General features: G+C 59.5%; 1 protein-coding gene across 2 annotated transcripts in view; it reads left to right on the top strand.

Annotated features, from left to right (window-relative positions):
- Positions 1 to 10,176, top strand: part of SLC7A5 (solute carrier family 7 member 5) — a 40,926-nt gene extending 30,750 nt beyond the window's left edge. The window contains exons 5-10 of one of the 2 annotated variants that reach the window (XM_025370319.1): positions 413 to 536; positions 1,361 to 1,464; positions 2,232 to 2,328; positions 3,515 to 3,664; positions 5,192 to 5,369; positions 7,101 to 10,176. In XM_025370319.1, coding sequence (XP_025226104.1) covers positions 413 to 536; positions 1,361 to 1,464; positions 2,232 to 2,328; positions 3,515 to 3,664; positions 5,192 to 5,369; positions 7,101 to 7,156 — 709 coding nt within the window. In that variant the 3' untranslated portion in view covers positions 7,157 to 10,176. Of the gene's footprint in view, positions 1 to 412; positions 537 to 1,360; positions 1,465 to 2,231; positions 2,329 to 3,514; positions 3,665 to 5,191; positions 5,901 to 7,100 lie in introns of those variants that run through there. The other variant, XM_025370318.1, reaches the window with a different exon arrangement.
- The last annotated feature ends 2,358 nt before the right edge of the window (positions 10,177 to 12,534 follow it).

Here is a 12,534-nt window from a genome sequence, read left to right as displayed (position 1 = left end):
CAGAGAACGGGTGGCAAGTGAGGCCCCCACTTAGGGCGGGATGGTACAGAGGAGCTGCTTGGGCTCTCGTCTCTGGTCCCCGGCTGTGTAGCTCGTGGGCAGAGCCTTAGGATTCAGACCGGGGCGGCCTGACTTAGCTCGCCTGAGCCCTTGAGGTCACCCAGAAGAATCCCCATTTCTCAGGTGGGGAAGCTGAGGCCATGGCCAAGGCACCAGCCAGGTCTGTGCAGTGTCCCGCTCCAGGCAGTCTCCTGCCGTCAGCCTGTGCTCTCTTACTGCTTCCCACCTTCCCCGAGAAGCTGGGCACAGAGGCCGGAGCTGCTGCTGGCAAGGAGCCCACCTGGCTCGTGGGCACAGGGTTTGGCTTTCAGCCTGGGCGCGTTGAGTGACATGTCGTCCCTGTTCCTTCCAGAAACCTGCCCCTGGCCATCATCATCTCCCTGCCCATCGTGACGCTGGTGTACGTGCTGACCAACCTGGCCTACTTCACCACCCTGTCCACCGAGCAGATGCTGGCTTCCGAGGCCGTGGCTGTGGTGAGTCGCTACCCGCCAGCTTCCACCAGGGGTCTGAGGCTGTGACCAGTGCATCCCCTCCAGACTGGAGAGGTGCCCCAGTCTCTAAGCCTCCCCTACCCGGAGGAGTGGAGTGGTGGTCTCCCCTCACAACAGCCGCAGAGGAAGTGTCTGGGGATCGTCCTCGACCTCGGCTGCTGGGGAGAGTCACAGGGGAGAGGGGTTTAAAATCTGATGCCAGGCCACACCCAGAACCAGCTGTAAGCCAGAAGGCCTAGGGAGTCCCAGGCAGCGGTCGTTTTAAATCTGAGTGCAGAAAGATTGGAGTCTGCCACAGACTAGGGTTCTTTAGAAGGCATGGCTGCTGCTGGCTTGGCAGGCGGGAGGCCAAGCCCGGGCAGTGTCACTGAGCAGCTCAGCCAGGCTGGCCCCGTAGCTTCCAAGGCTCCTCCCATTGCCCTCCCAGGGCCGGGGAAACAGGGAGTGGGCGCTCTGGCCAGCTTCCTACTGAACAAGCTCTGACTCCCAGCCCACTGCCTGCAGGGCACTGTGCTGGGCCTGCAGAGGACCCCAGATAGGGAAGGCACCTGGAGGCCGTAGCTTGCTCCAGAGGAGTCCAGAGGAGTCCAGAGGAAGGGGCAAATCAGGACCAGCAAGTGCTCCCCCACAAGCAGGCTGGGCAGGGGCCGCTGGAAAGCCCTGTCCTGGGAAGTCCCCCCAGAGGCCAGAATCCAGCCCAAGAGGTCCTCTGCAGAGGGCTCTTGTGAGCTCACAGGGCTCCTGGTGAGCGCGGGGAGGGTGAGAGCCAGCCGTTGGGGCCCAGCTCACTGGTTGTGCCTGCCTAGGACTTCGGGAACTATCACCTGGGCGTCATGTCCTGGATCATCCCCGTCTTCGTGGGCTTGTCCTGCTTCGGCTCCGTCAATGGGTCCCTGTTCACATCTTCCAGGTGAGCGCAGCCCTACCCACAGCAGGTGAGGGAGGCCCAGGGCTCATGGCCCGGTTCAACACGTTCCATGTCTGTAAAGGGTTTGTCTCTGTGATACTGGGGATACACAGTTGCTCCAATAGGCCAGGCACGGTGGCTCATGCCTGTCATCACAGCACTTTAGGAGGCCGAGGTGGGCAGATCGCTTGAGCTCAGGAGTTCGAGACCGGCCTGAGCAACATGGCAAAACCCTGTCTCTACAAAAATATACAAAAATCAGCCAGGCGTGGTGGCATGTGCCACCGTAGTCCCAGCTACTTGGGGTGCTGAGGTGGAAGGATTGCTTGTGACCAGAAGGTTGAGACTGTAGTGAGCTGAGATGGTGCCACTGCACTCCAGCCTGGGTGACAAAGTGAGACCATCTCAAAAAAAAAAAAAAAGCAGCAAGCTCAAATAATACAGAAATAAAGGAAGCGTGAACTTTGGCCCTCGCCTCCCTGTTCCTGCCTGGAAGTGACACAGCTGTGGTGTCCTAGATGCCCCATGATTGCCGCTCAGCCCCCGGGGCTGGAGTGAGCAGTGGCTCCCAAGTTTCTGTCCTTGCCAGCTGAGTTGGTTGGGGACACTGAGAGGCCCACAGCCAGCAGCTGGAGGGTCCTGGTTCCCACTCTGGCCAGAGAGGCCCAGACAAGCCAGGCACGGACCCTGTCCACTCCCCAGCCTGCCATGTCCCTGTCCCTGTGCTGAGTTGTGAGGCAGTGGCTGATGCCACTCTGTTCTGTCCTCAGGCTCTTCTTCGTGGGTTCCCGGGAAGGCCACCTGCCCTCCATCCTCTCCATGATCCACCCACGGCTCCTCACCCCTGTGCCGTCCCTCGTGTTCACGGTAAGCCTGCTGCACAGCCCCGTGCCCTACGTCCCTGGGGGTTGTCCAGGAACTTCCCAGAGGGAGGCTGCCACAGCTTGCAGCTTTGTCTGGAGTGTGGACTGGGTGGCAGCTCAAACATGGCCTCCTGCCGAGCTCCACTGCATACCAGAGAGTGCTGGAGGGCCTTAAGATTTTATTCCAAAAACAATATATGGTGACTGCTGCAAGCAATTCAGTCCATCGGGAATGCGGGAAGCAGAAGCTCCACCCAGGTTGCTGCTCTGCTGGCTGCCTGGCTCACTGCACCTCTGCCTCCGCAGGCACCTGCCCCGGGTTCGTTTCTCAGCGGCGTGCATCACACGCAGTTTCCTTCCACTTCTCCTGCATCTTTCCATGCCAGCGCCTTTGATTGCCCTCGTTCCCTCTTGCTGTGTCACTCATCACTCCAAAACATAGCGATCTAAAAGGAAAAGCACTTGTTATCCTACAGTTTCCGTGAGTCAAGGATTCAGGGAGCTGATGCCTGGAGCTGTGGTCTCATCCGAGGGTGTGACCAGGGCTGGAGAGGCCACTCCCATGGTGGCTTCCTGCATGACTATGGGCTGCAGGCCCCGCGCCTCAGCACACTGGCCTCCCTACAGGCTGCTTCCGTCAAAACCAGTGAGAGACAGCAGAGGAAGCTGTGGTCTGGCCTCAGAGATCCTGGCCCTTGCTTACTAATCCTTCCCTGTGTTAGAAGCGAGTCAGGAAGGGCAGTGAGTCCTGGACTCTTTGGCAGCTGCACGGTCCTCGGGAACACAGCTGTGCTAGGGGTTACAGAAACAGTTTTCTTGGTGACCACTGAGTTAGGTCAGGTTGTGGCCCTTACACACAAAGCCACAGTCCAGCGGAGCCCAGCTGCATGTGTACACTGTGCTCTTCATCTGTCCGTAACCCAAATGTGGTCTCCATTTCCTTCTCCCTTCCCTCCTCCCTCCTTCCCTCCTCTCCCTCCTTTCCTCCTCTTCTCCTCCTTCCTTCTCTCCTTGCCTCCTTTCCTCCTCTAAGACCTTGCATGTTGCTCAGATGAGGTTTCTCCTTTAAAACAAAATTCCCTGGTGCTCAGCTGGGCCCAGCCAGGATAGACGGTCCCCAGTGGCTACCACGGCCCTCCCCAGCCCTAGTTGTGGGCTCCAGGGCTCAGCCAGCCGCCTCTCTCTTCTAGTGCGTGATGACGCTGCTCTATGCCTTCTCCAAGGACATCTTCTCCGTCATCAACTTCTTCAGCTTCTTCAACTGGCTCTGCGTGGCCCTGGCCATCATCGGCATGATCTGGCTGCGCTATAGAAAGCCCGGGCTGGAGCGGCCCATCAAGGTGAGCCCAGAGCCTCCGGCTCCCCCAGGCAGCCTTCACAGAGGCAGGGTCCATGGGTCCTAAGGACCCTGAGTCGGGAGCCAGCATCCCAGCTCAGCCTCTGGACCTGCCCCTGCCTGCATGCACCTGGGCAGGGCCACGTCCACATCAAGCCCGAGTCTCCCCTTGGCAAACCAGGGCTCATGCCGCAGGGGGTCCCAGTGGGAGGGGTGCAAGGCCGTGTGTGCCCGTGCTTTTGCAGCAGACACGGGGTCAGCTAATTCCGGTGATGACTGTTGACCCAGCTACAAGAGTGCCCAGTGTGATTGCAGGAGCTGGGGTTCCTCAAAGGACAACAGATGGCACAGAGCTTGTGCGCCCTTGAATGAAGGGAAGCAGATAAGGACATTGCAGTCGTAGGTGGGCGGTGGTGAGCCCCTGATGAGGGATGGAAGGAGCCAGCTTCATCTCCCGAGGCCTCCGATGGGCAGGGAAGGTCACAGCTCCATTCCCACATCACAGGCCTGGAAACCCTGAGCCGCCAGGACACGCAGGGGCCTGATGCTTCCAGGAGACAGTGGCCACCCACTAAGAAGCCAGGAGACCACCCTCTTGGAGACCCTGTTGTGGACACCGCTGAGCAAAAGCCCATCCCTGAAGCTGTAGCCTAAACTGTCACCTTCAGCAGACAAGCTCCACCCGGCACAGAAGCCAGGCAGGGCTGTGAGGAGCCTGCAGGCCCAGCCCGTGACCCGCGGTTTGGCACGGCTGTGGGATTGACTGGGCTGTCCTGAATCCATGCGGCCTGCACTGATGGGCTAGGACACGTGGTCAGCCCTGCGTCTCCCAGGGTGCCCTGTCCATTGGATGGATTCAGGACAGCCGAGTCAATCCCACAGCCGTGCCAAACCGCGGGTCACGGGCTGGGCCTGCAGGCTCCTCACAGCCCTGCCTGGCTTCTGTGCCGGGTGGAGCTTGTCTGCTGAAGGTGACAGTTTAGGCTACAGCTTCAGGGATGGGCTTTTGCTCAGTGGTGTCCACAACAGGGTCTCCAAGAGGGTGGTCTCCTGGCTTCTTAGTGGGTGGCCACTGTCTCCTGGAAGCATCAGGCCCCTGCGTGTCCTGGCGGCTCAGGGTTTCCAGGCCTGTGATGTGGGAATGGAGCTGTGACCTTCCCTGCCCATCGGAGGCCTCGGGAGATGAAGCTGGCTCCTTCCATCCCTCATCAGCAGCCGCCTGAGCCCCTGGCAACGTGCCCAGCCCTGTGTGCAGAGTCTAGGGCAGGACAGCCCGGTGCATGAGCCAGATCCAGGCCCAGCACTGTGTGCAGAGTCTAGGGCGGGACAGGCCGGTGCGTGAGGCAGATCCAGGCCCAGCACTGTGTGCAGTGGCTAGAGTGGGACAGGCCGGTGCGTCAGCCAGATGGGGTGCAGCTCACATCCTGGTGACCTGGAAGTCAGCGGCTGTGGGTGTGGAGGGTCCAGGAGGGCTGAGGAACCTTGGGGCATGGGGGAGGGAGGCTCATCCAGGCCCTGTCCTCTGCTCCAGGTGAACCTGGCCCTGCCCGTGTTCTTCATCCTGGCCTGCCTCTTCCTGATCGCCGTCTCCTTCTGGAAGACGCCTGTGGAGTGTGGCATCGGCTTCACCATCATCCTCAGCGGGCTGCCCGTCTACTTCTTCGGGGTCTGGTGGAAAAACAAGCCCCAGTGGCTCCTCCAGGGCATCTGTGAGTATCTCACTGGCACACAGCCCACGGTACCCTCTGCCCTGGGCAGCGAAGGGAGTTGAGAGGCGTCGGCCATCTCCACCCACACGGAGACAAGCATGTTGGGTGGCAGGAGGGTTCAGGTCCCTGCAGTGTCTGCCAGTGACACGCAGCCCACATGTTTCGGGGATAAGACGCTCAGCGCAGCACCAGCTCATCTCTCAGGACGAGGGATTCCAGAATACCAGGCTACTGCTGCCAAGTGACAAAATCTTGCTGGCTGCCACCAGCTGACACAGCAGACTTACCAAGAAAGGCAGAAAGAGGCAGAGGCAGGTGGATCAATTGAGGTCAGGAGTTCAAGACCAGCCTGGCCAACATGGTGAAACTCTGTCTCTACTAAAAGTACACAAATTAGCTGGGCGTGGTGGCACACACCTGTAATCCCAGCTACTCAGGAGGCTGAGGCAGGAGAATCACTTGAACCCGGGAGACAGAGGTTGCAGTGAGCTGAGATCTCACCATTGTACTCCAGCCTGGGTGACAGAGCAAGACTCTGTCTCAGGAAAAAAAAAAAAAAAAAAAAGGCAGAGAGAGAAACCCTCCTCTCTGACCAGAGACCCAGGGGTGCTTTACCACCAAGCTCAGGACCCCATCCTCCGCGCCTGTAAATGTGGCCAGGCTCCTAGAAAAACGCCGGGGTGCCTGCGGGCCTAGACGCTGATCCCCATGTTACTGGATGGCTTTGAAAATTCCTGGGATAAGGGCCGGGCGCGGTGGCTCAAGCCTGTAATCCCAGCACTTTGGGAGGCCGAGACGGGCGGATCACGAGGTCAGGAGATCGAGACCATCCTGGTGAACACGGTGAAACCCCGTCTCTACTAAAAAATACAAAAAAACTAGCCGGGCGAGGTGGCGGGCGCCTGTAGTCCCAGCTACTCCGGAGGCTGAGGCAGGAGAATGGCGGGAACCCGGGAGGCGGAGCTTGCAGTGAGCTGAGATCCGGCCACAGCACTCCAGCCTGGGTGACAGAGCAAGACTCCGTCTCANTGGATGGCTTAGAAAATTCCTGGGATGGCAGCAACACAGGCAGGGAGACCCCCCACCCCAACCCACACTGATCACCGCCAGGGTCATGGTAGAACATTTGCCTCAAGCTTTGCAGTGGGATCTGCATTAACTGTCATTCAGGACACCAGGAGCTTAAAGCAAAACCCCGTCTATCCTGAAACCAGTCTCCCTCCCCGGAGCCATGTCTCTGCGGAAGTCCCAGGCGTGCCAGGTCTTCCGAGAACCCTTAGCAGATTGGCCCCTCCAGCCCTGCCCGCAGGACAGCCTGGCTGCTGTGAACAGTCCGGGTGTGTGTCCAGGTGCTGGCCCGGGTGTGGACCTGCAGGAAGGCCTGTCATTCCCCCGTTGCACTTTGCCGAGACTCCAGGGCCTGGTTTGTGTGCTCCACGGGCTGCACTCCGCCTCCCCAGGGTTCTGAAGCAGGCAAGGGGTGGGCCGAGTGGGATGCGGTACTTCTGCATTTCAGCAGGAGACAGCGCCTCGGGCACCCGGTATCCACCTGCACAAGTACACAAGGGAGGGTTCCTTAAAATCCCAGCTCTGGCTTCTCTGCAACTTTGGGAGGGGCGGCAGTGCTGGGTTAGGTGACAGCAGGGCTAGGGGAGCCCCAGCTCATGCCCCCATGTCCCACTGGTGCTTGTCCAGCCCCCAGGTTAACACAGCTGTCTTCTCTCCTGACAGTCTCCACGACCGTCCTGTGTCAGAAGCTCATGCAGGTGGTTCCTCAGGAGACATAGCCAGGAGGCCAAGAGGCTGCCAGAGGAGCATGCACAGAGGCCAGTTAACGCAGCTCACCCCCTCGAACCCACTCCGGTTCCCCACAGTCCACAGTTCAGCTGCGCATCCCAGTCCCTCGCTGTCCCTCCCAGGTCGGGCGGTGGAGCTGCTGTGAAAACTCTGGTACGAATCTCGTCCCCCAGCTGAGGTCGAGTCCGGGACCCAGGTGTGCCTGTGCTCCTGGCCCAGGAGCAGCGTTTGGTCTCGTCGGGCCCCTTTTCTCTTCCCTCCTTTGTTTACTTGTTTTGTTGTGTTTTTTTTAACTTAAATTTTGGGTCAACTTGACACCACTAGGATGATGATTTTTTAAGGAGCTGGGGAGGGCAGGAGCCTTCCTTTCTCCTGCACACTATGTGCCCCAAGGGACCAGACCCTGGGCGAACAGAGCTACTGAGACTTGAAACCTCATTGCTACCATAGACTTGCACTGAAAGCCGGACAGCTGCCCAGACTCATGTGCTTGTGACATTCATGAAAACCAACCCTGTGGGCTTATGTCTCTGCCTTAGGGTTTGCAGAGTGGAAACTCAGCCGTAGGGTGGCACTGGGATGGGGGTGGGGGATCCAGGCGAGGTGGAGGGTCCGAGGTGGGTGATTCCAGAGCTCCTCCCAGGAGGTACCTGAGGCCCTGTTGGACTCCGGACCGTATATCCTAGCCCCGAGACACCATCCCAAGCCAGGGAACAGCCCCGGGGGGCGGGGGGTGCCGGCATCTCCCCTAGCTCACCAGGCCTGGCCTCTGGGCAGTGCGACCTCCTGGCTATTTCTGTGTCCAGTTTTGGAGGCTGAGTTCTGGTTCATGCAGACAAAGCCCTGCCCTTCAGTCTCCTAGACGCAGGCAAGAAAAGCAGACACACCATGGCCAGGTACCCAAGTGGGAACCCGCTCTGGGCTCCACACAGCAGTGTCCCCTGTCCTGGAGGTCACAGCTGCCCTCAGGCTCCAAAGCTTTGGCCTCTGTGCTGCCCAAATCCCTGCCCAGCAGCCCCTTCTGGCCAGGGCTGGGTTCCGGCTCCCAGCCAAAACACCTCCCCACTCTCCCTGTCACCCTCACATCTTGTCCTGGTCCCCCTGATGCCCGTTGTCTAGGAGACAGAGCCAAGCACTGCTCACCTCTCTGCCGCCTGCGTTTGGAGGTCCCTGGGCTCTCACCCAGTCCTCACCCTCCTGCAGAGAGGGAGATAGCAGCCCCCACTGTTTCTGTTGTTCCCGTGAATTTTTTTCCCTATGGGAGGCAGCCGAGGCCCGGCCAGTGTGGTCCACTTGCCTGAGCTGTTGCTGCCTCTGTGGCAGCAGCCAGGGGCCCGCAGAACAAGAAGACCCCACTGGGCCCCTCCTGAGGTGTGGGGGGCTCTGTCTTCTCTTCTCCCCAGCTAGAGGTGGAGCCACGTGGTCCAGAATCACTCCAGTGCTCCGCTGTGGCTGGAGGAGCTGGCCTGTGGCACAGCCCTGAGTACCCCAAGCCGGGAGCCACCGGAGCGGGGCTGGACATGGCTTCACTGACCAGCGGCTGCTCAAGCCGCAAGCTCTGAGCAGGTGCTCAGTGGAGCCTGCCGCCCCCTGCCTGGGCCCCAGGACCCCCTCATCATCCAGTGGGCCTGCAGAAACCTGATGGACAGTTTGGGGCCCCGGGGCCAGATGTCCATCTCTCTTGCTTGAGGAATGAAGACTTTTATTCCAGAGCCCAGGGGCCCATCCAGCCCTGGCACCCCCGCCCTGTTGCTTCCTGCTGCACATGGACCGACTTCCACAGCGTCTGCTCATGGGTACTGCATCCTTCCTGGGGCCGAATCCCACTCGTCCAAGGGACAGCCCACAGTCCGGACGCCGAGGACCACCAGTGGGCAGATGGACTGACTGTTGGGCAAGACCTCCTCCCTCCGGGCCTGTTCTCTGGGCGGCAGATAAGGACAGTAGCTGGTGCCCTACCTGCCTGGCGCGTTGCTGTGCGAGTCCAGGAGGCAGTGGACATTGTAGGCGGCCACAGACCCGGGTCTGGGAGAGGTGCTGCCTGGACGCGTGTGTCCCACTGGAGCTGGCGGGGCCCATGCACGACGTCGGCCTCTTCCCTTCCCGCCTCGGGTAGGGGTCCTCGGGATGCCGTTCTGTTCCAGCCTCCTGCTCTGGGAGGTGGGCATGCCTCAAGGATGCGGGGAGCCAGCGGACTCTCGATGACACATGCTTGCCTGTTGGCTGCTGCGGCTGTGGGCGAGCATGGGGGCTGTTCTGTGTCTGTTGTGGGAAGTAGCTGCTGAGTGAAATGGCAGGGGCCGCTGGGGTCCATCTTCACACTGCATAGGTCTCTTCCAGGCATCTGGGCTGGGGTGGGAGCTCCTCCGCAGAAGGTCGATGGGGGGTCCAGTCTGTGATCCTTGGTGCTGTGTGCCCCACCCCAGCCTGGGGACCCCACTTCAGAAGGTAGGGGCCGTGTCCCGAGGTGCTGACTGAGGCCTGCTTCCCCCTCCCCTTCCTGCTGTGTTGGAATACCACAGGGGAACAGGGCCACCACAGGGGACCGTCTCAGAAGACTCTGCTTTTCCGTCCCTTTTTCTCCACACTCCGCTGACAAACGTCCCCGAAGGTTTCCACTTGTGGGTTTCAGGTGTTTTCAAGCACACCCCACCAAAACAAACAAGTGTTTTTTCAGTCGTTTTGCTTTTCTGTTTTGTGCTAACGTCTTACTAATGTAAAGATGCTGTCGGCACCGTGTTTATTTATTTCCAGTGGTCGTGCTCAGCCTTGCTGCTCTGCGTGGCGCAGGTGCCACGCCTGCTCCTCGTCTGTGTCCCGACCACGCAGGGCCATCCACTGTGACGTCGGCTGACCAGGCCGGACACCCTCTGCCGAGTAATGACGTGTGTGCCTGGGACCGTTTCTATTCCGTGTTAATGGCTAACCTGTTACACTGGGCTGGGGTGGGTAGGGTGTTCTGGCTTTTTTGTGGGATTTTTATTTTTAAAGAAACACTCAATCATCCTACCGCTGATGTTCCGTGTTCTTTTCTTCCGCGCCGGGCTCTGTGTGCGGGAACATTCCTGGCCCCCTCTCGGCCACCCCATTCCTTCCCACCTCCACATATTCATTCATTCATTCATTCACCGACAGCCCACTGAGGCCGCTGGGTGGGGATGAGCCATGGACCGGTAGGTAGCATAGGCATCACATGTGAGCACGCACCCCTCGAGGATGTGGGGGCTGAGCCGGGATCTCAGATCTGCCTCGGGAGTAGGGGGCAGGCAGCCTGCACAGGGACATTCAGGTGGAGACCACCGGGGAGGAGGGGGAAGGTTCCAGTCCCAGGGAGCTGCAGGGGTGAAGTTGGGAAGGGCTTGGAAGTTACCCGCTGGGAGGATGCAGGGCTCCAGATCCTGGGAGGTCAGGAAGGAAGCTTTTCTCTAGGCTGGGATCAGAACAAGAGAGGAAGCAGCACTGACTCTGTGTTCCCAGAACACTCCTGAGCCTCTCAGTTAAGAGGGCAAGTCCGGGGCTCAGGGCATGAACCCCTCATCTACCTCCCAGCACCGGGTGGGAAGGCAACCGTGGGGCTCCATCCTGGATCCAGTGGAGGTGCCTGTCTGCAGGACCCATGCAGTCTTGTCCCAGCTGAACGGGAGGTGGGGGACAGGGATTGGGGTCACAGGCCCTGAGTGGGTCCCATAGTCTGAGTCTTATCCTGGAGCCACCGAGTCCCACAAGGAACCAGGAAGGCTCCAGGTGCCAGAAATATGAAGTCACTGGAGTGAGCAGTCAGCTCCACGGGGTGTTAGCAAAGAGGCCTCCTGGCTGCAGGTCTCCTGGGACTGGGGGTTGGGCAGCTTTTCCCTAGTGTGCTGGGCACCCTCCTCCCCGCGGCCCTTTCATTAGGGAGACCTTGCCCAGTGGTGGACCAGGGCATTCTGGGGTGCTGGGAACCTTTGCGGCAACTGGGGTCACGTGGAGCCCTGGCCCAGGATCTGTGTGAGCCCCCCACTCTGACCACCCAGGCAGTAAGGGCCTACCCACCTCCCGTGGGCTCTGGGAGAATTCGGGTGTATTATAATAATGCTTCCGCTGCTGGGAAGATGAGGCCCAGGCCTCTCTGCTATTCAAAGGCAAATTAATCTTATAGCTCACCCCTCACGATTGAGAACTGGCCGCCCTCTAAGGGAGCTGGAATTTGGAAAGCAATTTTTGGAGCTGGGGACCTTGGATGGACCTGGGGCAGGTGCATACCCCTTTGGGAACTTGACCATTGCGATGGGCTTGTCGAGGGACAGGAAGGAGAAGAGAACTCAAACTCGGGCTGCCCCAGCCCCTGACACTGGCCACGTGAGGTCACCAGTGAAGCAGGCCCCCACACACCTGCACCAGCGTCTGGGGACTCCCTGGGAGCCTGTTGAGTGATATCCGAGGGTGGGGCTGGGAGCTTAAAAAAACAAAAAGCCTTCGCCTAGCCCTGGAGCTCCTTGTAGACCCTGCGGTGGGAGCAGAGTTCCCCCATCGCGATAGTCCTCGGTGCTGCAATAACCTTTTTTTTTTTTTGAGACGGAGTCTCACCCTGTCACCCAGGATGGAGTGCAGTGGTGTGATCTCAGCTCACTGCAACCTTTGTCTCCCAGGTTCAAGCAATTCTCCTGCCTCAGCCTCTCGAGTAGCTGGGATTACAAGCGTGTGCCACCATGCCCGGCTAAATTTTTGTATTTTTAGTGGAGATGGGGTTTCACTATGTTGGCCAGGCTGGCCTTGAACTCCAGACCTCAGGTGATCCACCCGCCTCAGCCTCCCAAAGTGCTAGAATGACAAGCGTGAGCCACCATGCCCAGCCTGCAATAACCTTTTCAAATCGACTCCTTTAAAAACCCTGATTTGGCCGGGCGCAGTGGCTCACGCCTGTAATCCCAGCACTTTGGGAGGCCGAGACGGGCGGATCGCGAGGTTAGGAGAGCGAGACCATCCTGGCTAACACGGTGAAACCCTGTCTCTACTAAGAATACAAAACATTAGCCGGGCGTGGTGGCGGGCGCCCGTAGTCCCAGCCACTCGGGAGCTGAGGCAGGAGAATGGCGTGAACCTGGGAAGTGGAGTTTGCAGTGAGCCAAGATCGCGCCACTGCACTCCAGCCTGGGCGACAGAGCAAAACTCCGTCTCAGGAAAAAAAAAAAAAAAAAAAAAACCTGATTTGTTCTTCATCCCTCAAACCCCTGCTGGACACCAGTCAGAAAAGCTCCTCCTGCCCTGAAGAGAAATGCAGACGCCCCACAGAGCCACAGCCCCACCTGGCTTGGCCCCGGCCAATCTCCCTTTTCCAGTCAGGCTGGGCCCCTGGAGTCCCCAAAGCTCTGCCCCGACCCCCTCCCAA

Source organism: Theropithecus gelada, chromosome 20 (genome assembly GCF_003255815.1).
Source record: "Theropithecus gelada isolate Dixy chromosome 20, Tgel_1.0, whole genome shotgun sequence".
Lineage (NCBI taxonomy): Eukaryota > Metazoa > Chordata > Mammalia > Primates > Cercopithecidae > Theropithecus > Theropithecus gelada.
This window is presented reverse-complemented; position numbering and strand designations above follow the sequence as displayed.